Source organism: Eptesicus fuscus, chromosome 24 (assembly GCF_027574615.1).
Source record: "Eptesicus fuscus isolate TK198812 chromosome 24, DD_ASM_mEF_20220401, whole genome shotgun sequence".
NCBI lineage: Eukaryota > Metazoa > Chordata > Mammalia > Chiroptera > Vespertilionidae > Eptesicus > Eptesicus fuscus.
Window position 1 is genome coordinate 4053650 of NC_072496.1, and position 22280 is coordinate 4075929.

Genomic DNA, 22280 nt, shown 5'->3' on the forward strand with positions numbered 1-22280 from the left:
TCCGGCATCTGTTACTGGTTATTCCAGATGCCGCCCGGCCTGGGCTCTGCGCTCCACTCCCACCCCCGGAGAGGATGGGCCGGGGGTGGGGGTGGGGGTGGAGGGGGTGGGAGTGAGCCTGGCTTATTTTTTTGTTGTGGTTCATCCCCTCACCTGAGGATATTCCCCCATTCATTTTTAGAGTGGAAAAAGAGGGGGAGAGACAGAGAGAGAAACATCGACGTGAGAGAGACACATGCACTCTGGTCAGGGATTGAGCCTGCACTCGAGGTACATGCCCTTGACCAGAACTGAACCCAGGACCCTTCAGTCTGCAGGCCGCCGCTCTATCCACTGAGCCACACCGGCCAGGGCAAACCCGGTTGATATAGACCAGCAGGTACATGGTGTGGTTGGAGGGCTGAGTTCATGACTGAGACAAGGAGGAAGGGAAAGACAGGATGACCTGACAGATTCACTCTCGGCGGAAATGTGCCCTGAATGTTTTGAGGGGTTGGGGTGTTTCCTCCGATCGTAGGGAGAACTTTCACTGAGATAACCATGGTCTGTCACCAAGTCCGAGCAGGGGCGAGGCACCCCCGTGTCTAAGGAACAGAATCGCCTTCTCCGGGCAAAGCCACAGGAACCAAAACGGGGCCCTTCTGTCCTCTGATGTCATTCTATTTTTTTAAATATTTGTATTGATTTCAGATTGGAAGAGGGAGAGATAGAGACATCAATGATGAGAATCACTCATCGGCTGCCTCCTGCACACCCCACACTTGGGATTGAGCCCGAAACCCAGGCATGTGCCCCGACTGGGGATTGAACCGTGACCTCCTACTTTGTGGGTCGACACTCAACCACTGAGCCACGCCGGCTGGGCTGGAAGCTTCTGGATTCTGGGTACAGAGGCTCTTTGCTGGATAGAGCTCTTACTAGGAAGCAAGTCCACGCTTCAGGTTAGAGCTGTGCAGGGGCATGAGGCAAGCAGACCCGTTTGCGAGGTGTCCCAGGGCCCAGCCTGCATTTACGGGCGCACGCTGCCGTCACAGCTGACGTGTAGGCCCAGGACCAGGGCACAAGTGGAATTTTCCTGGCCGCGGCCGAGGCCGGTAATTTTCCAGACTAATTTAAACCAGAGGACGGTTCCTGTCCATGGCAGTGATTCAAGCCCATTGACAGAGGCAGCAGCCCCAGGCTCGGTGCTGTCACCTAACTCGGGTCAGCACTCAATGGTGACCCTGTTTCCTGGCCCTGGGCGGCTTCCCGAGCATCCTAGCGTTGGGTGGCCAGACGGACGTTTGTCCGAAGGGCGAGCCCCACCCGATGGGTCGCCGCGTCCTGCGGAGCCTGGCGGGTCACTGGCTAACGTCCAGGTGTTACATCCCAGGAGCACGGACCCGCGAGGCCCGCCGAGCGTAAACACTGGTAACAGAACGCAGGGAGTAGGTTCGCTCTTTAACCAAAAGCAAAGAACAAGGAAGACGGGTTGGAAATGGCAATAGTTTAATGAGCCCGTTTCACGCACGCTCATGTACCCTGTCTGCGAAGAATGATCGGTACTTTTCCGAATGCTCTTATGCCTGAAGTGAAACTGGTTCACAAAATAAAAGCATACATGATCCAGTGTCTAAAACCAGGGATTCAGAGACATCACCCCTGTTTATTTTTCCCAACAGAGAGGAAAAAACACAAAAACATGGTTCGGTAATTCCGTGTTTGGGTCCGCACCAAAGCCGCGCTCCGGGCTGCGGGCTCCGCGCAGGCGCCTCCACGGCAGCCCCAGCGGAGAGCCCGCAGGTGAGGTCACGGGAGTCGGAGGCAGACGCCCGGCACGATGTGCATAAAATAAAAAAGCCTGGGAAAACGCAGACCTGCGCAGGGATGCCAACACGCCTGCCGTGTTGGTCTGCTCCTTTCGCTGTTAGGTTTTGGGTGTGAAGTAAACTTTGGCTGCGAGGGAGGAGCCGTAGGACGTTCGAGTGGAAGCCAGCAGGCCCCTGGCGAACACCCACACCTTCCCTCCCCCAGATCCCCGCATGATTGCTGTTCTGGTGCCGAAAGTAAAGAAAGCGATTTCAAGTATTCAATTCCTATCAAAAATTGGTATCAAAAGTAATAAAGGACCTAATGTCTTTGTAATCCCACGTTTTAAAAAATAACTTAAGGAGCAGGAGTCCGGCCGTTTCCTGGACAAGCCCCGCGCGCGGCTACAGCGGCTGCAGGCAGCGCGGCGCGGCGTCGGCGTTCAGCACCTCGATCATGGACCGCAGCGTGGGGAACGTCTCCGACACCGAGGGCAGCGTCTTGTACGAAGGCGAGATGCTGAAAGGGAAGAACACAGGCGGGTGTGAACGGCCACACGATTGCACAAGGACGGCGAAGCTTAGGCTGTATCCCTGCCCACTGTCCTACCCTCTTTCCCACAGCCCACGAGTGGGTGACAGACGGCTATCACAAAAACACGGAGCTGGGAGCGGACACGCCCTCTGGGCACCCCGGCACCCGAAGGCTCATGCGATGAGCTGCTCAGAAGCTCAATCCGAGTCTTTGGGGAAAATATTAAAACTCTGATTTGCACACGAGTGTGAGGTGCACACGTCCCCCTGGCGTGCACCTGTGAAACAGGAAACCCCAAACAAGGCTATCCCGGAAGAACGTGGGCCACGAGACACGTGTGGCAAGGCTAACGGGATGCGCGGCTGGCAGAGTGGCCGCCGTGGCCTGTAGACAGATGGGCCCGGCACCCGGCGGGGGTTACCATGGGAAATGTGAAGGAGGAGCAGGGTGAGGGTGGCCGCAGAGCGAAGCTGGTTTAACCTCTGCTGACGGTCAGAGCATCTGCGAGCGGTTCCATCCCAAGCCCCACTCCTCCGCGGCTTCTGCGGACCGGAGCCAGGAGGGTCGGGGGCGGCTGATCGCGGGGCGTCCGGCAGTGTTCACTGGCGCACACGCGTGTCACCGCAGTGAGGACAAAGCCCACCTGCTCAGAGCCGAGAGCCGTGCCAGGGCCGCTGCACGGGCCGCACTGCACGGGGACTCGGCCGGCGCGGGCTCGGCGCAGAGCCCACTCGCTCCTGAGCACGGAGCCGCAGGGGCTGGGGTGAGTGGTACGTGAGCCACGAGAGCTGACAGTCTGGTTACGTAAGTAAGACATTTGCCGCTCTCTTTCACAAGTGACTTCATTTATTCTTCATTGTCATCCACACACTCGCCCTTGAGGGGTCTTACACGCCCGCAGACCGCCTGCCCTGTAAGCTCACTGAGAGAGTAACTCGGGGAATCGAGCGAGTCCTCAGAGGCAGCGGCCCCGGGAGCGACGGCCCCTTCTGCCCCGTCAGCTCGACCCCCTCTGCGGGCCCCGCGGGACTGACCTTTTCAAGTTCATCCAGCTTTTGGCTGCTTTGCTGAAGGCCTCGGAACCGGGGGCTGTCATGGCTTCGAAGTCAACCAGCTGAGAGAGAAGGAGCGTCAGGGAGGGGGTTAGACACGGAGGAGCGGCTCTCCCCGGGGCATCCGGTCACTCCTGGGGCTTCACAGCCTGCAGCCCGGCTGGCACGGCCATCCGCCCCGGGCCCGCTGCCTACCTTGCCCTTGGGAATCTTCCCGGCGACTTCCTTGCCGCTGGCCATCAGCGCCCCCACGATCACCGAGTACGCGATCACGCTGTTAAGGAAGCAGCGTCAGTTCCCCGGCTCCCCGGGCTGCCCGTCGTGAAAGATGACAGTTCCTTTCCCTTAAAGTCCTCTGAACCTTAAACCTAAGACTGCCTTCCTTGGGCTTAAAGAGCACTTACTAATTCACTACAAAAGGATTTAAAATGGAAGGGTCCATGTGACCAAGAATTACTCTTTTTCTGAGGAATAAAAGCCTTCTTGTAATCAGGACGTTTCTTCCCTTAAGTTTTCCATTCCTGGGGACAATGAATTAGGAAATATGTCTATTTGTATTTAACAGCTGCCTGTGGCTTGGCTGTAACATGCCCACCAGCAATATACTCTGTAGATCCAGATTGATCCTATCGTTTTAAGCATTAAAAACGGGCCTTCAGAGAAGAAACACAGGGCACGCTCTCCCGAATGAGCTAACCAGCGGCTTTGAAAACCGACACGCTGTGTCCGTCTCCTTCCCGCACGGACAGACTCCCCCGATTCTCGCGTCTTTGTGACGCCGGAGCGTGTGCCCGGGCCAGGCGGCCCAGGACGCAGATAACTGAGCGGGGCTCTGGCCTCTGACGGGGGTGAGCGGGCCCCTGGGACAGGAGTCGCCCGGGGCTCCCCCACCAGGGGGACCTCACGGAGGGCACGGCAGGCGCAGGAGGCGGAGGAGATGGCAGGACCGGGCTGGCACAGCAGGAGGGAGCGGCACGTGGGGACTGGAGGATGCGAGGGGAGGTGGGAGGTGGTGGGGCAGGACCCTCAGAGGTTCCGCAGGGCAGAGAGGGAGGGAGGGGCGAGGCCAGGGTGGACCAGGCAGGATGGGGCCGGGCCCGGGCCCGATGCCACCGTGTCTGCACCTGAGTCACAGGCACACAGGACTGGGGCACAGGGCGGGGAGGAGGAAGGCCTGGAGCGGGGAGCCGGGTTAGCAAGGCTGTGCCGCGAGGGGACAGGGTGGTGCCGCGGCAGGGACGGTGAGGACAGGGAGAGAGACCTGAGGTCAGGAGGCAGCGTCAATGGGGTTTAGGGACCGGACAGAAGTGGGGACAGGACAGAAGTGGGGACCGAGGGAAGCATCGAGAGTGACTGCAGCTCGACCTCCTTCACGCGTCACATGGAGCGTGGGGCCGCTGTGGGGACGGTGACGAACCGCCGGGTGTCCGCATAGGGTGCGTAGAGGTGGAGGAAAGGGTACGCACAGGCGGGATGCGCTTCCTGCGCTCAGGGGCACGGCTAATAATAACTTGGGGATGTTACAATACTATGTTCCTATTTTGTTTCAAAGCCTCCTAATATTACAATAGGATTTACTACCACATTGAGGAGAGCTTTACGTTTAAAGTACTAATAAAGACGCACAAGTATGTTACTTGAGCCAGAAACACCTTAAATGCAAACAGGTGCTACGCCAGCACACGCCAGTGACATGCTTTGCTGCACGCAGCACGGGGCGCCCTGCAGACACCTCCCTTGTTACTGACATCTAAACCCTGAAGGGGTCACGAGCCGGCATTTATTCACACGGTGAGAACAGTATGGAATGGTGGGTGGCTCAAAAGTGTAAAACATTAGGGCTAAAGGTCAATCAATGGCCAAAATTTGGGGGAGAGAGGGCACGAGGGTGGGGTAACAGACTGGGCGAATATGAAAATTAAGGAACAAGGAGCACGAAGCCTGCACACAGTAGGCCTCCAACACACCTTCATGGAACAAATGAGCCCCGAGCCGCAGCACTCAAGCACACACCGTCAGAACTCGCTCCTAATTACTGTTGATGACGCGGGAGATCAAGGACATACTGTGGGGGTGGATTTTGAAAAAACCGAAAGGCAGGCTTCTGGTCTTTGATGGGGCACTTTCATACCCACACCCACAGGAGGAAGTGTAGCAAAAAAAGAACATTTTTCTCAACGTAAAACCTTTTACGGTTTAGGCCAGCACTCACCTGGATCCTCGCGAGAGTGGCATTAAATTATAGAAGTAATAAACTAAGGATAAGATTAAGTTGCAAACAGCGTCAGCCTCCTAGGAAAAAAGACACATGCCCGTGAGCTCACACACTCGATGACAGACTGAGTCTTTAAGGGGTGACAGAACACTCCATCTCCCTCCTCCCACAGCCTGCTCCCACTCCTGACACCTGGCCCTCCCCTGTAGTTTTGCTAACAAAAGGGTGCACGGTCCAGTTTAGAGCCTACCTTCCCAGCTGTTTTCACATCTGCAATCTTTTCTGATAAGCACACAAATCTCTATCTGCTTTAATGTTATTTGCAAGGTCAAAAATATACACTGAGATGAAAATAAAGCACTTATTAGTATGGATTATGCCTTTTACAAGCCTCTCTACCTCAAAAGTCTTTGGTAAGCCTCCCTCTGCCCAGAGATGTAGGTGGTAAATATGCTTAATTATGCATAAAACTTGATGCTTAATTATATGAAGGACTTGATTAAAAATGCGAGAGAAAGAAGGTGCCTTCCTGGGGCCTCGGGCACCCGTTCCAGGACGTGGATGGAGCCTCAGACTCTCGGCCCAGGGGCAGCGCAGGCATGGGGGACCGGCCAGATCCCGCCTCCGGGGAACCCCCCTGCCGCTGGGGTGGGCAATGGAGGAGGGACAAGGTCACAGAGCAGAAAAGGTCACTTTCATCAGGGACCGAATTTTTCATTTCAGTCGTGACAAAGCCCGAATGTATGATGATACAGTAAATAATAAAATCATCTCCCCCTCCCCAATGACTGCAGTTACTAAACGTGGGGAGCGTTTTGGGAAGAACATTTAACATACGTACAGGACCACGAAAGCTGATTTCAAGCATAAAATGTACGACCCCCAGGAGAGGGCAGAGGCTTCGTTTACAGCGAGGACGGGAGGGACACACACCCACCCCAAACTCCGACGAGAGGATGAGCACTTTCCCTTTGGCGGTCAGGTCTCTGTAGAGGGCGTCGATTTCCGCGTGATATAACTGAGTTCTTTCTTCTGTGGTCTGAGTCTCCACAGAAAACAGTATGTTGCCAACCCTAAGAACACAAGAACGCGCGTCGGAGGCGTGTGCTATACAACCCAGAGCCAAACAGAGAGTAAAAGAGGAAGCAAATGGCACGCTGACGGGGCACAGGCCACGCGGAGAGCAGGCCGCGCCTTTCCAACCACATGGATGATGACTGGTTATGGCCACACGCGGCCTGTTTCATCAGGGAACAGGGACAGCCCTGCCTGCGGCGTCTCCGTGGCAACCGGCACCAAGCACAGCCCCTCCCTGCACCGGCGACCGCCCACGCGGCCGCGCACGTACCTGTCCCCCGTGATGGTGATGGTGAAGCCGTCATACTCCTTCCCCTGGTCCTTGAGGCTGGGGACCTTGGTGTTCACCGTGAAGCCGTCCTTCGTCTTAGTATTGAACTGCTTTCGGGGGAAGAGGAAATGCACGTTACTCGTGTACACGTCCCTGCCCACCCCACCTGCCGCTGTGCGGGGCGGACTCAATGCCGTGCTCTCAGGAGGTCACAGAGGTCCCCGAGGCACAGACCCGCCATCAGGGACAGAGCACAGGCCCCAGCACAGACCCCGGGCCCAGCTCGCAGCCCGCAGGGCCCCAACGAGGCCGCAGAGAACCTCAGCACCGAAGGCCCCGGCTCCCGCACCAGCCAGGGCGCCGCCCACGCCTGGAGCTGCTCGGGTTTGGGCGGCTTCTCCTGCTCGTCGTCGGCAGCAACTGGCACCGCCACTCAGAGCAGCACCGGCTCCTGCTGCACCCTTCCCGAGCGAGTCTGATTGTTCTGGAACGTGCTCCCAGTGACATTTGCCAACTGGGAACGTGGACCCTCACTCCAACGCTGCAGACCTGGGCAGGATGTTCCAGGGATCCCACCAGACGCTCCCTCTCGGCTGCACTGAGCCACTGCAGCCCAGCACGCTCTCCTCTTTAAACCCACACACGTATAACATACTAAAACCTCCCTCAGCTAATTGAGTGTTCTGCCCCATACAGGGAATGTAAGTGCCTACACACCCACGGGAAACTAGAGATTACGGACAGATGTGGCCAGTGTGCTGAGGGCTGCATCCCAGCAGCCCTCGCGGAGCCGTCCTGCCCTCTGGGGGCATTTGGGGAATTCCTGGGAGTGTTTGGTGGCTACAGCGATGAGGTGGGTGGGGCCAAGACTACCTGATGCCCCTCTGGACTCTCCTGTAGACGAGAACCTAGTTATCTACACTAATAAGAGACATGTGCAAATTGACCATATCTCCGTGACACCCACTAATCAGGAGTATGCAAATTAACCAAACAAAGATGGCGGGTTAATTTGCATATGCAGGCGCAGAGCAGCCAGGCAGGGCAGGACGCCTGCTGAGGGGGAGGGCCGAGGGCGGGGGAACCACAGGAGCGGCGCTCCGGCCAGAGCGGAGGCCTGGGTCCCGGTGCCAAAGGAAAACCGGTGCCAGCAGCCAGGGGAAGGAAGGCCTATGGCACGAATCTTCGTGCACCGGGCCTCTAGTAACTTAATAATGACCTAGGCCTGGGGCTCCTGTTATGCTTAGGCACTAAATGTTTGTTACCGTTGTAATATACGCGGAATTTCCCAGGATGGCAAGCAGCACATAAACTGAGGACAGAGGGTACCGTGAACTGTCTGGAACTTTCCCGAGCGTGGTTTACCGTTTCAGAGAACCTTGTCACCACATGATTGAAGCAGAATTCACGTATTTTTAAGTTTCCTTCTGTCTCCCACATCAACTGCTTCCACCCTTGCTTCTATGCCCGAGCGCGATGCCCGTGTTTTATTTTATTTTGGTTATTACGCCGCGTGGATATGCGAGGGTTTTCGGGCAGCACACTTTATAAACTTTAACCGCTGACGGCGTAAATATTAACAAACATGGCATGTAGCACCTGGCAGAAGGCTGCCGCTTTACTTCTTCCCTGAACACGTGCTGCGGACCGGATGTGACCTTACCTTCATGATCGGGAGGAGGTCCTCCACTTTGTGCACCTTCTCCAGGGCCTCTCTCACTTCCAGCAAGCCTTTGGGGTTGTTGGCGCTAAAGGAGAGAGAGAGAGGGAGCTACAATCAACACAGGTGAGGAGGAATGGGTACGAAGGCTGACGTCCCTGAGAAAGAACGCCAGAGCAGCCTGCCTTTTAGAAGGAAGAGACTAGAAAAGCCACGACATCGAGGTCCGTGGAGTCTGTTAGGTTACGAAGAAGGCTGATAAGTCACCATGAAAGGCTTTATGATCCCAAACACGATGTAAACGTTTAATGCACTTCGTTTGCTCCGTCAATGGGCTTAGTTTTCAAGCTTCATAGACATAACAAACACGTGAAATCGATCCATTACTATGAAAAAGAATTTAAAGGATTACCCGTGATAAATAAGAATTCTGTCTTTAATAAAATGAAGAATCTTCTCAAAATACTCCAGATATCTCATGTTTATCACCTGACCCCTGAAAGAAAGACAATTAGGAGTGTTTACAAAGGAATAGATTGCAAACAACATCGAAGGTCCACGTTAATGTCAAAGAACAATAAGAAAGAGAACAGGATGTTGCAGCCACACCTACAGGGAATTCCCTCGTTTGCAACCAATGCACGGAGAGGCAAAGGCTGCTGGTCGGCTCAAGGAGCCGGTTCTGGGGGGAAAAGTGCCGGTTCTGGGGGGAAAGGTGCCGGCCCTGGAGATGCCCGAGTGGGGAGGAAGGTCCTCAAGGACTCAGCGAGGCTCCGATGTCTGAGCCACTTCCGTCCCGGGGACCCTGGCACTTCTTCAGCGACACGCCTTCCCTCCCTGGTTCTCCTGACAGCGCTGCCGCTGCCGCCTGATGCCCACCCGCAGGCAGGCCACCAGCCCCACCACCCGCCCTGAAGGATTTCTCTCACATTTCCACCCCCCACTCCCACCCCCACCCCCAATCTTAAAACTCCCAGAACTCCATGCTCAGCCACTACGGTGAGGTACACACTCCACGGACACATACACGTACCAGAAAACGTACACACCTGACTGGTGTCATGTATACATCGGATTGACGTACACATGTCCAACATGTACACATCTGACTGGCATGCACATGTACAACATGCATATACCCAACTGCTCCCCAGACTCCCCCAAATCTCGAGTTCATAACAAGAGTCCACTATGGACACTCTCCCAGCTCTATGCCCGCCCCCTGTGTGTCCCGTTGCTACCTGGCCTCCTGGGACACCCACACACCTGAGCCAGACAGGAGTCTCCCTGTGGCCCCACGCTCTCCCCGTGTCCACCAGCGCTCCTCATCTGCCTTTCCTGTAACTCTCTCTGCACAGCTTCCTGACCGCTCCCCTGCCTCCCAGGGACCGCGCTTCCTCCTGCAGCGGGACCCGCTGAGAGCATGCAGGCAGGACTCTGCACGGCAGAGGGGTCCGTGCGGGCCCTGGTCCAGCTCACCAGGAATGAGCGATGGGTCTCTCCTGGGCTCCAGGCTCACGGTTTAGGATAAACTCGGATGAAGACAGAAAAGATGCACGGGGGGTCCTACCTGATTAAATTGATGTGGTTGTTAAAACCTCTGCTCAGACTGCGTGCCGGCATCTGATCTAACCACAGCACCGGCTGGTCCGGGTCGGCGATCCTGTGAAACAGCTTGTTAGAGACGAAGGCCTCCACAGCCCAGAAAGGTTCAAACGCGCTAACAGTAAAACGGCGTCTCTGCACGAGCGGGCAGCAAGCGATGGCTCAGACCAAACTCCAACTGGCTGCCCCGCCCGGCCACGTGGGAAGTCAGGACAGGCTTACTCGTGGGGCGGCATTTTCTCGTGAAAGTGGGTATCACCGTGACCTACGCCGGAGCTGGGCACCCAGGCACACACGGCAGCTATGGAGACACGCACCGAAGCCCATGCCAAGGCCACAGGCACATGCTCTTTCGGCTCAGCTGGCTGAGCGCCGTCCCACGCACAAAAGGGGGCCGGTTCTGTTCCCAGTCAGGGCACACGCCCAGGCTGTGGGCGCAGTCCCCTGTTGGAGGACAAGGGAGGTAACCGATCAATGTTTCTCTCTCCCCCTCTCCCTTCCTCTCTAAAATAAATAAAGATGTATTTTTTCTTTAAAAAAAAAAAAAGATTGCCTTTTCTAAAATACTTTACAAAAAATGTACGTGGACACATGGTAACTGCTATTCTGTAAACAGTAACTGAGTGTATTTTGAAGAACAAGGATGCCAGCAATACTTGACAAATTTAGCGAGGATCATATAACGTAAGAGGCTTCTTGTTAGGAAATAAAACAGAACTCGAAACCTGTTGAGATTTTTTTTTTAATCCTCACCCGAGGATATTTTTTCCATTGATTTTTAGAGAGAGTGGAAGAGAGAGGGAAAGTCAGAGAGAAATACCGATGTGAGAGAGACACAATGAGTGGTTGCCTCCTGCCTGAGCCCTGACCAGGGCCCAGGCCGGGGAGGAGCCTGCAACCGAGGTTCGTGCCCTTGACCGGAATCAAACCTGGGACCCTTCGGTCCTCAGGCCGAGGCTCTATCCACTGAGCCACACCGGCCAGGGCGAGGAGACCTATTTTACGAGGATGAGACCCCGTCTGTCATGCAAATGCTGGTTACCGTCTCCACTTGACCGCGATGTCGAACATGTCCCTCCACTGCATCAGCCGCGTCTTGCCGTTCATGCGCACCTTCGAGCTGGTCCAGGTCCGCTGCACGGCCTGCATGACCTCCAGGGCGGCCAGGCCCATGGCTGCGGAGGAAACCGTGAGGGAGCGGCGGCAGGACGCGCGGCGGGCCTGAGCTCGCGCCTCGGGGGTAACTCGTCGTTACACAGCGGATCCTGGAACACACTGGGTTTGGGGCACGGACCACCTGCACAGCTGGAAACCCGGGGACCACTTTGACTCCCCCAAATTAACTGCCAATAGCCCACTGCTGACCAAAAGCCTTCCTTACTACATAAATATCGATTAACACATATTTTATATGGAATGTGTATAATGTACTCTAGTCTTAGGATAAAGTAAACTTGAGAAATAAAAATGTCATTAAATCATAAGGAAGAGAAACTGCCTCACAGTTCTGTACTGTATATGCCGTTACGGTTACATCGTCCGTTTGCCAGACAGCTGTCTGCCGGCACCCACACCAGTACTGTCTTAGGCGGTGCACTGTGGGGGTTACACCTGCTAGTAACACCAGGCATGACACATGAAAAGCTCATGTGGAAAGCTGAGACGTATCTGCAGGTGTCAGGGTTCATGCGCTGGCAGGGAAGAGCCAGCCATCTGACTGTTTCACGGTAGCCTCGCGTGGTCACGTGGCGGCTTCCCAGTAGAAGGAAATCTCTATGAGTTTCCACAGATGCATGGAAAATACCCACGCATGAGTGGGCCCCTGCAGGTCAAACCTGCGTTCTCCAAGGTCAATGTGAAAAAAAAGAAGGAACCACGAGTGTGGACATGTAACAAGACCGGATGCACGCCGCAATCATGATGGCCCTGCCAAACGCAACCTTTCCGAGGGGACTAGAGACACCCCAAAGGCGTCCCTCCCGTCGGCTCCCTCCCGAAGCTCCGGAGGCCTCCAGGAAGGAAGCCGCTCCGGGGGACGAGGGACACGCGCCTGCCCCGCAGGAGGCCGCCGACCGACCTACGGTCTCTGTTTATGTCCGCACCATGGCAACCGCACGGAGCCGGGGCAGGAGGCAGTCCTCCTTCGGAATGCAGGTGAATGAACCCACACATTTCTGTGACGATCACGTGATGTTGAGTAAGCACAACAAACGTTTGTGGTTTTTTTTTTTTAAAATAAAGCACAGCGTGGTGTAGCCATCCTTGCTCCTCTGTCTGAAACAGTTCCATGTTCGGGCGTTTTCACGTACCTCTGTGTATCCTCTTGTTGGGCAGGAAACCAGGCGTTTCGTACTGCATCAGCGATCCCAAGCGGTCCGCCACGCAGATCAGCTCCTGCACCTCAGGCTTGTAGCTCTCGAAGTTCTGGTGCAGCACGTCTCTGGAAGAAGCCGTCCGGACACCATAAGGACTTTTACAACGGGCATCCGGCCATCGGATTTCCCCCGAAGGGCAGTCACCGCCTCCACCGAAAGCCGATCAGGAAGCCGACGGCCACCGGGTTGCTGCCGATTCTGACATTAACCATCTGACTCTGTGGGATGCTGGGGCCCCAATCGGCACCGAGTTCTTCCTCGGCAGGACCTGCATCTGCTTCTGGTGAGATCCCGGGAGAGCCTCCCACGTGGGGACCCGGCAGCCCTTTCCGGTTCAGCCAAGCCCTCCTGCCTGTGCCTCCAGCATGCTTTTTTTTAGAAATATGTTTTTATTGATCTTTAGAGAGAGGAAGTGAGAGGGATAGAGAGATAAAAACATCACCCATAGGCTGCCTCCTGCATGCCCCTGCTAGGGATCGAGCCTGCAATACTGGGATGTGCCCCGACCAGGAATTGAACCAGTAACCTCTTGGTTCCTGGGCTGATGCTCAACCAGTGAGGCACAGCGGCTGGGCTGCCTCCAGCATTCTACCACCGGAGCTGTTCGATGCACCTGCCTCTGGGACACCTTCCTTGTAAAGGTGCTGACCATTCGCCATTCCGGTTTGGACCGCCCTTCCTTCTTTTTAGAGAGTGAGAGGGTTGATCTTTTGGAATTTCCTTAATTTTTAAGACACTGTGGCCTCCCGGGAATCAGTATCTACTCTAGATCTAACGGTGTTATGATGGGAGAGCCCTTCGGCATCTCCGCTTTGCCCTACGGCAGCAGTCGGTGGCCAGCAGTGTGATTTCAGACCGTCAGTGTGTTAAGTAATTTGTTTTAAAAGTAACGGAGAAGAATAATGCGTATCAAAGGCTGCCAGTCAGTCCAAGCACATCTGAAGGTTAACGACTGCCCACGATTAGCAGGGAAGATCCGACTAGAAGAAATGACAATATCCAGAGGTAAGTTTCATGGTTCTTTAGAACCTCAAGAAGCCGGGTCGGTGCAGCTGAGAGGCTGAGCGTCAACCCGTGAACCAGGAGGTCACGGTTCGATTCCCGGTCAGGGCACATGCCCGGGGTGCAGGCTCCATCCCCAGTGGGGGGCGTGCAGGAGGCAGCCGATCCATGAGTCTCTCTCATCATTGAAGTTTCTATCTCTTTGCCCCTCTCCTTTCCTCTCTTTGAAGTCAATAAAATATATATATATATATATATATATTAAGGAATATTTGCAGACATGTCAAATCCAAAAGTAATCAGAAACGGGAACAGAAAGCCATTTACTGGGGAAGAGAGAGCCTGAGGGACTCATCGTTCCGCCTGGACAAGAGGACACCCCGTCGGGGCACTCACTTGATGTGGGGCTGCAGGCCCGGCTGCTCCTCGTAGTCTTCTATGAGGAAGGGCAGGTTCTTAGCCCAGTGGTCCTTGAAGCTCCCGGGCAGGTCCGCGTCCACGTTGTACTCCGTGAGGGGCGTGTCCAGGTGCGCGTGGAGGTACCGCGAGTACTCTGCGGGCAGAAGTGAGAGCTCACACGCCGCCTGCCGCTAAAGGAGCATCCTTCCACAGCTGGCTGCCACACAAACGTTTGTGACAACTTCACTTAATTACAGTAACTCTAAGTGGGGAGCATCATGCTACACGGAAGCAGCCAGCCAGAGAAAGACAAGTATCACATGATCTCACTCATATGTGGGATCTAATGAACAAAACAGATCCAGAGATACAGAGGCATGAAACGGGGGGGATGAATTTCAGCGGGAAGGCGGGGGTGGGTGGGAAGAGATTAACTGGGGAATTTATATGCTTATATGCATAACAATAACGCAGTGCCTGCCTCCTGAGGGGGTGGGAGCGAGGTGTGTGGGGGGGTCAATGGGGAAAAAAGAGACATCTGTAATACTTTCAACAATAAAGATAAATTTTAAAAAAATCCTAGCCCTGACGGGTTTGGCTCAGTGGATAGAGCGTCGGCCTTCAGACTGAAAGGTCCCAGGTTCGATTCCGGTCAAGGGCATGTACCTTGGTTGCGGGCACATCCCCAGGTGGGGGGTGTGCAGGGGGCAGCTGATCGATGTTTCTCTCTCATCGATGTTTCTAACTCTCTATCCCTCTCCCTTCCTCTCTGTAAAAAAATCAATAAAATACATATTTTTTAAAAATCCTAAATGGAGACTCCAGATTTAATTAAGTCACTATTCTATATGCTAATCGGAGTGACCTGCCACTGACTGGAGTCCGCAGGTGGAACGCGAGCCACCAGCCGGGGCCACTGCGGCTGGATTGTAACCACCTTTCCATGAACTGCACCCCAGAGCTCACGTTTCCGTTCCAGATTCTGAGAATCCAGGCGTCAGACTGAGCCTGGTTCTCTGTCACCTGCCAGATGAGTAACTGCCTATATGGTTTCACCAACGGGCCAAGCGCTGCTTATCTCTCCGAAGCAGCGTGGAAAAACCCGGGACCTGGCACCCTACCCTCGGGCTAGAGCTCACAAGTCCAAGTTCTCCGAACCAGGACAAAGGAGGGAATTTAGAGGACAGGGCTGTGCCGCCCACTAGGCAGCCCATAGCCACCCAGCCACGGAGCACGTAAATGCGGGCGGGGTGACTGAGAAACTAAATGTAGATTTTCATTTAGTTTGAATGAATTTAAACTTAAAAGCATTTGATACAGTTATTAGAAAACTTCAGTATATTTGAAAGAACATGCATATGTAAATCCACTTTTTCAACTTTAAATTTTATGAAATTTAAATTTAGATCAAATACTCCCCGTGAGAATTTATATTTAAATCGAGATGTACTGTACGGGCAAACTTAGAAGACTTAGTACAAAAAAAGTAAAATGTCGAATGAACGGTGCTTTCCTATTAGCTACACGTTGAACTGATGTTGTGGATATACGGGATTAAATAAAATGTTCTGTTAAATTCACACCACCTGTTTGTTTTGACCTTTTTAATGTAGTTACTAGGAAATTTAAATTACGTACACAGTTTGCAATTATCTTCCGTTGGACAGCAGTGTTTGGGAGGGCTCATGGCAAGGAAGGAAAGAGAAGGGATGGGAGGAAAGGGAAGGGATGGGAGGAAAGAGAAGGGATGGGAGGAAAGAGAAGGGATGGGAGGAAAGAGAAGGGATGGGAGGAAAGGGAAGGGATGGGAGGAAAGAGAAGGGATGGGAGGAAAGAGAAGGGATGGGAGGAAAGAGAAGGGATGGGAGGAAAGGGAAGGGATGGGAGGAAAGAGAAGGGATGGGAGGAAAGAGAAGGGATGGGAGGAAAGGGAAGGAATGGGAGGAAAGAGAAGGGATGGGAGGAAAGGGAAGGGATGGGAGGAAAGGGAAGGGATGGGAGGAAAGGGAAGGAATGGGAGGAAAGGGAAGGGATGCGAGGAAAGGGAAGGGATGGGAGGAAAGGGAAGGGATGGGAGGAAAGAGAAGGGATGGGAGGAAAGGGAAGGGATGGGAGGAAAGGGAAGGAATGGGAGGAAAGAGAAGGGATGGGAGGAAAGGGAAGGGATGGGAGGAAAGAGAAGGGATGGGAGGAAAGAGAAGGGATGGGAGGAAAGAGAAGGGATGGGAGGAAAGAGAAGGGATGGGAGGAAAGGGAAGGGATGGGAGGAAAGGGAAGGGATGGGAGGAAAGGGAAGGGATGGGAGGAAAGAGAAGGGATGGGAGGAAAGAGAAGGGATGGGAGGAAAGAGAAGGGATGGGAGGAAAGGGAAGGGATGGGAGGAAAGAGAAGGGATGGGAGGAAAGAGAAGGAATGGGAGGAAAGGGAAGGAATGGGAGGAATGGGAAGGAATGGGAGGAAAGGGAAGGGATGGGAGGAAAGAGAAGGGATGGGAGGAAAGGGAAGGAATGGGAGGAAAGGGAAGGAATGGGAGGAAAGGGAAGGGATGGGAGGAAAGGGAAGGAATGGGAGGAAAGGGAAGGGATGGGAGGAAAGGGAAGGGATGGGAGGAAAGAGAAGGGATGGGAGGAAAGAGAAGGGATGGGAGGAAAGGGAAGGGATGGGAGGAAAGGGAAGGGATGGGAGGAAAGAGAAGGGATGGGAGGAAAGAGAAGGGATGGGAGGAAAGGGAAGGAATGGGAGGAAAGGGAAGGGATGGGAGGAAAGGGAAGGGATGGGAGGAAAGAGAAGGAATGGGAGGAAAGGGAAGGAATGGGAGGAATGGGAAGGAATGGGAGGAAAGGGAAGGAATGGGAGGAAAGGGAAGGAATGGGAGGAAAGGGAAGGAATGGGAGGAATGGGAAGGGATGGGAGGAAAGGGAAGGAATGGGAGGAAAGAGAAGGAATGGAAGGAAAGAAAAGGGAGGGGAGGAAAGGGAAGGAATGGGAGGAAAGGGAAGGGATGGGAGGAAAGAGAAGGGATGGGAGGAAAGGGAAGGGATGGAAGGAAAGAGAAGGGATGGGAGGAAAGATCTGGCTGTACATGACAAACAGAAACATCTAGTTCGCATCCCGCCCCTCACCACGGGGAGGCTGTGGACAGGCTTCCTGGAACCTGATACTCAGGGTCACAGGGGACTCAGGAGACCAGAGGAGCAATGCGCCCTCTAGCTTCCCGGGTCAGAATGCAGTGACCGCCGGTGGGGACTCACCGCGGAGGTACTTCACTTTCAGGTACTCCGGGCTGGCCTTCTGGCCGGGCAGCGGGTCGTTGAGCATGACTTTGGTCTGTGCCTTTATCCCCTCGTAGAACTGCCCCATGGCCACGTGGCTGAGGCCTCTCATGTACTGGCACACCTCGTTGTACGGCTCCAGCTGCAGACACCGCTGAGGCGGCGAGGGAGAAACGCCGCGTTAGTGTCAGTCCGGCTTAAGGAAACGCGCCAGTGCGCTGTCCTTTCATCTGGAACTGGGCGAGCGCTCCCTCCAGGTGAACTCAGACCCAGTCCATGCTGTGAATTAGCCCACGGGACAGGGCTCCCCACCAGCCCATTCATCCCAGGACTGCCCCGGGGAGCCGTCCACACCTTGAAGTTCTTCAGCGCCTCCTGCAGGCTGCCGTGGTGGTAGAGCATCAGGCCCCGGAGCTGCAGGGTCTGCACGTGGTTCTGGTTGAGCAGCAGGGCCTTCTGGAAGCTCTCGGTGGCTGCTTCGAAGTTGCCCAGTTCTCTAGGGGTTTCACAAGAGGCAGGCACACGGTACAGACACGTCAGTTCACACACTCAGGAAGTCATCTTCAGAGTTAAGGTCTAATCTGGGAATCAGAGAGCGTGGCATGGGTGTTCCCTTTTTATTTTTATTCATGTCAGAGAGGGAGAGGGAGAGAGAAACATCCATGATGAGAGAGACTCATGGATCGGCTGCCTCCTCCTGCACACCCCACACTGGGGATCGAGCCCACTTGGGCCCTGACTGGGAATCAAACCATGACCTCTGGGTTCTTAGGTGGATACTCAACCACTGAGCCCCGCCAGCCGGGCCCTCAGAGTTTGGAAGAGGGTCTCTGTTACTGTCTTCCTTTTCTAACTTTTATAGAACCTCTGAGTAAGTCCGAGTGTAATTTCTTTCCAAAGCCTATTTGAGGGCCAGGCATGGAGCCAGGGAGCCAGGCAGCCAGGGTCACGGCACAACTTCTCACTCCCGACAGAGATGCGTCAGAACGGTAACCCTTCGTCCCTCTACTCCAACCCGCACACAGATCATCGATCGCCATGTGGGTGTCAGCCTTAGTGATGGTTTAAAGAACAGCAGCATCTATAACGCAACAGCTTGTAAGGCCACTATTCAAACCATCCCCCTCGCTCTCACTTTCCAGACTGACACACACACACACACACACACACACACACACACACACACGGAAGTTAAGAGCGTAAGCGCACGCATCATGGCACCCTCTGACACGTGGTTCCGTCTGTATCCAGAGCTCTCAGCAAGTGCGTAAATGCCTTTGCGACTTAGAATGACCATTTCTTTTGGTTAAGAAACGCAATTTCGGCCCAGCCAGTGTGGCTCAGTGGTTGAGTGTCGACCCAGGAACTGAGAGGCCGCCGGTTCGATTCCTGGCTAGGGCACATGCCCGGGTTGCGGGCTCGATCCCCAGTGGGGGGTGTGCGGGAGGCGGCCAGTCAATGATTCTCTCTCATCATTGATGTTTCTGTCTCTCTCTACCTCTCCCTTCCTCTCTGAGATCAATAAAAATATATAAAAAAATAAAAATAATAAAAACTGATTTATGAAACAAAGAAAAGAAACCCAACTTCGCTTGGAGATCACTCCTATCTGAGGCTCTGGCTTCCCGACTCGCCACCCGCCTGCTGCCTGCCCGGTGCCCCTCCCCGTACCTGTAGGCCTGGCCCAGGCTTTTGTACGCATCGATGAAGTCAACCTTCTGCTTCAGAGCTTCTTTGAAGGATTCAATCGCTTCCTGCAAAAAGCACATACCACGTTGTTTCACTTGCATAACAGTTAAACTGGAGTTTTGCTTAAATCACTAAAGCACCTGAACGTACATTACACACGGTCTCTGAGCGACTTTAAATAAGAGGACTTCAAAAAAAGAGAGAGAGAGAGAGGAAGTGCAACCAACTGAGCCTGGAGGGTTTACTTCAGTCAGCAGCTCATCCCCAGGAGCCACAGCTTCTCCCTGCCTTTCCTCAGGACCTCAGCCTAAAGCTCTCACCTTCCTGTGAATCAATATCACTTCCTTCAGGATGGAAGCCCCGTGGAACCAAAAAGCCCACCAACTGTGGGAAATAACGCAGACGATCACAACTAGCAGCAATAAAACAGACCCAACAAAAAGGGGGAAAAGCAAGCTCAAGGGGAAATTGTCCACAAAACCACTAAAAAGGCTCCTCGACTGGCTGTCTGAAGGATTCCCATGGTCTACAAGGAAAAAGCAACAGGGACGCAAAATCAAACAGAAACCTTGAAGGTGGGCGTGTGGGCCTGGCTCCTGGCAGCACCGTGGCAGGTCCGCGGCGGAGGGAGTGGGGGCCGCAGGGCACCCCACCAACGGGAGGAGCCGTAGCAAACACAGCGCTGGCTGCCGTGGGGCCCTCCCTGTGAAAACCGCTACAAAACGGACCCTTCTGTTTCAGAACCGACATCCCAGGCTTAAACCGGCACCAAATGTCTTTTTCATTCTGATGGGATCGTGGACTGGAATAAAAGATTACGAAGACATTTCGCACGTTTCCCCAGGAAACCAAGTGTCTTACTTAAGTGAATGGCTACAGAGGCTCATGCTTTAATGAGAAAGACTTAACAGCTTCTGTGATAATCATTTCATCCTCATGAGATAGTTCATAGCAGAAAACTACTAAAGAGGTCACGTGCCCTGCACATGAGAGGCGCTCAATAAATACTGAATGATTCGGCAGGCACACAAGATAATTTTGCAAAAGCAGGACGATCCTAACTCTTTGAAAAAAAAGGTATGCATTCCCTGCTCCTGGGTTTTCTTAGGGGCGAGGAGGGGGCTGCGGGGCAAGAGAGGCTGGCGCTTAAAAATTCTTCCAAGGCCCTAACTGGTTTGGCTCAGTGGGTAGAGCGTCAGCCTATGGACTGAAGGGTCCCAGGTTCAATTCCAGTCAAGGGCATGTACCTTGGTTGCGGGCACATCCCCAGTAGGAGGTGTGCAGGAGGCAGCTGATCGATGTTTGTCTCTCATCGATGTTTCTAGCTCTCTCTCCCTTCCTCTCTGTGAAAAATGAATAAAATATCTTTAAAAAAAAAAAAAAATTCTTCCAAGGCAACCACGGGACAACCTGCACTTGCAGAAATTCAACCAAGAAATGTGAAAGAACACTGTGAACTAAGCCTCCTGCTAGGACGTACTTCGGATTTTTAAAAAGTTTTGCAACTATATTTTCACTTCAACAAACATGTACTGAGCGCCTACCACGTGCCGGGCAGTGCGAGCAGAGGGGAGACAGAGGTGAGCGGGTCACGACCTCTGTCCTCCAAGCACTCATCGAGTTAGAAGCTCGGATCTGCCGGGGGTGTTAGAATCTGCACTAAGAACTACAACAGAGGCACGAGTCCACGTCCGGGGAACAGAGGAGACACAGCTACCTGCCCCGACACAGCTCAGGCTCCCAGAGGAAGTGGTGGGGAGCTGGGCCTCAGAGGACGTGGACGAGAGGAACTTGGGAAGGACAGAGGCCGGGTGGACGGGAAGGGGCTGCGCAGGGCACAGGGTGCTCAGAACTGGGGGGCGGGGGAGGAGGGAGTAGGAAGGGGTCAGCAGGAGCGCAGGCAGCTCGGGTGGGCGTGGTAGAGACGGAAGAGTCGGGGACCAGGCCAGTGTGAGGGTGGGGGCTGCAGGCCGGGGAGGGGTGTGACCTACGGAGGGGCTCTAGACGGGGTCACGGCTGAGCAGACAGACTGGAGAGGGGAGAGAATGGGGGACAGTGTCTCAGGAAAGAAAAGAAGGGTCCGGTTCGGGAGACACCTGTAAGAGCAAACTGAGACGGCGCCGGACGGCTGTTTGGGTGTGGGGACGAGGAAAAAGGGAGTTAGGGAGCATCTCAGCTGAAGAGCCTGGGTGGGGTGAGGGCTACCCATCGGGAGGAGGGCCGGAGGAAGGACAGAGGCGGGAGGGGAGGGTCGGAGCCCGGGGGGGGGGTTCCGTCTGGGTGTCTGCGGACGTCTGGGGAGGTGCCCAGGGCCATCGGCTGCCCACTGCACTTACAGCATGCTCGGACGCCACAGATCTTCAATGTCTGATTTCTCTTCAGCTTTTAAGAGGCTTTGGTTTCGGGGTTCCTGTCTAATGACTGCACAGCTCTCTACCTCATTCTGCCAAAGAGGGGACATAGCAGAATCAAGATTTGAAGCCATTGGGAACAAAGAAACTACGTTCGAATGCATCAGCCTCGACGGGGGTGCGTGGGCTCTGGGCTGGCTGGCGGGGGGGCGGGTGCCGCTCACACCTCTGGCTGGGCCTCCTCCCGCCGGAGGGCGGCCAGCTCTCCCTCTGGCCGGCAGCACAACCTCAGGGAACTCTCAGAGTCAAGGCTGATCGAAATACGTGCTCAGAACATACAATTTCTTAAGTATCCTTGAAACACACATACAACAGAGAGAACCCAATAGGACAATGTTGGCCGTTGTTCCCCTCGGAAAATCCCAAACGCTGGCACAGCTATGACCTGGACAGCTGTGCCGTCTGCCATGCAGTATTGCCTGGTGGACTGCCCATGTGTTAGACCGTGACGTAAATAAGGGCTCACCCATCAGCCACTTCCTGGATTTCTGAACGGCTGTTGGCCTGCAGCGACCCCTTCACCAGGGACACAGAGGTAATCTAAACTAAGTTCGTTCGTTTAATGAAGGCGTTTCACCACTGACTCAGTTTCCAGTCTGTGCCAAACTCAATTCCACGGCATCCTCCCCACCGCGCAGCGAAAGCGGAGTCCGCAGACCGCACACACGACGCACACCGCGTTCACCTTCAGGAGTCCTCTGTGAAAGAAAGTGAGCCCTTTGTACAGCATGGCGATGGGCTGGTTTCTGTTCAGCTCTAAGGACTGCTGGAAGTCTTCGTGGGCCGTGGCGTAGTCCTGCGAAAGGGAGAGCGGAGAGAATGAGGGGGCATCCGCTAGACACCTGGACATTTCCTACATCTGACCGGGGGGAAAAAATATCCCCATTTATTCTGTGCCCTTTTCAGCATTAGAGGAGACAGTTCAGGACC

The 22280-nt window shown here is 54.4% G+C and overlaps 1 protein-coding gene across 4 annotated transcripts in view; it reads right to left on the bottom strand.

Moving 5' to 3' along the window:
- Window positions 1-1471: 1471 nt before the first annotated feature.
- Window positions 1472-22280, bottom strand: part of TTC13 (tetratricopeptide repeat domain 13) — a 43960-nt gene continuing 23151 nt past the window's right edge. For 2 of the 4 annotated variants that reach the window (XM_028157961.2, XM_028157957.2), the window contains 16 exons: window positions 22036-22146; window positions 18922-19004; window positions 17605-17746; window positions 17230-17404; window positions 13976-14132; window positions 12512-12642; window positions 11245-11377; window positions 10168-10260; window positions 9010-9093; window positions 8601-8685; window positions 6938-7044; window positions 6527-6662; window positions 5587-5666; window positions 3570-3648; window positions 3357-3436; window positions 1472-2307 (listed from right to left, as the gene is read on the bottom strand). In XM_028157961.2, the coding sequence (XP_028013762.1) occupies window positions 2193-2307; window positions 3357-3436; window positions 3570-3648; window positions 5587-5666; window positions 6527-6662; window positions 6938-7044; window positions 8601-8685; window positions 9010-9093; window positions 10168-10260; window positions 11245-11377; window positions 12512-12642; window positions 13976-14132; window positions 17230-17404; window positions 17605-17746; window positions 18922-19004; window positions 22036-22146 (1791 nt within the window). In that variant the 3' untranslated portion in view covers window positions 1472-2192. Of the gene's footprint in view, window positions 2308-3356; window positions 3437-3569; window positions 3649-5586; window positions 5667-6526; window positions 6663-6937; window positions 7048-8600; window positions 8686-9009; window positions 9094-10167; window positions 10261-11244; window positions 11378-12511; window positions 12643-13975; window positions 14133-17229; window positions 17405-17604; window positions 17747-18921; window positions 19005-22035; window positions 22147-22280 lie in introns of all 4 variants that reach the window. The other 2 variants (XM_028157960.2, XM_008149855.3) reach the window with 1 other exon arrangement.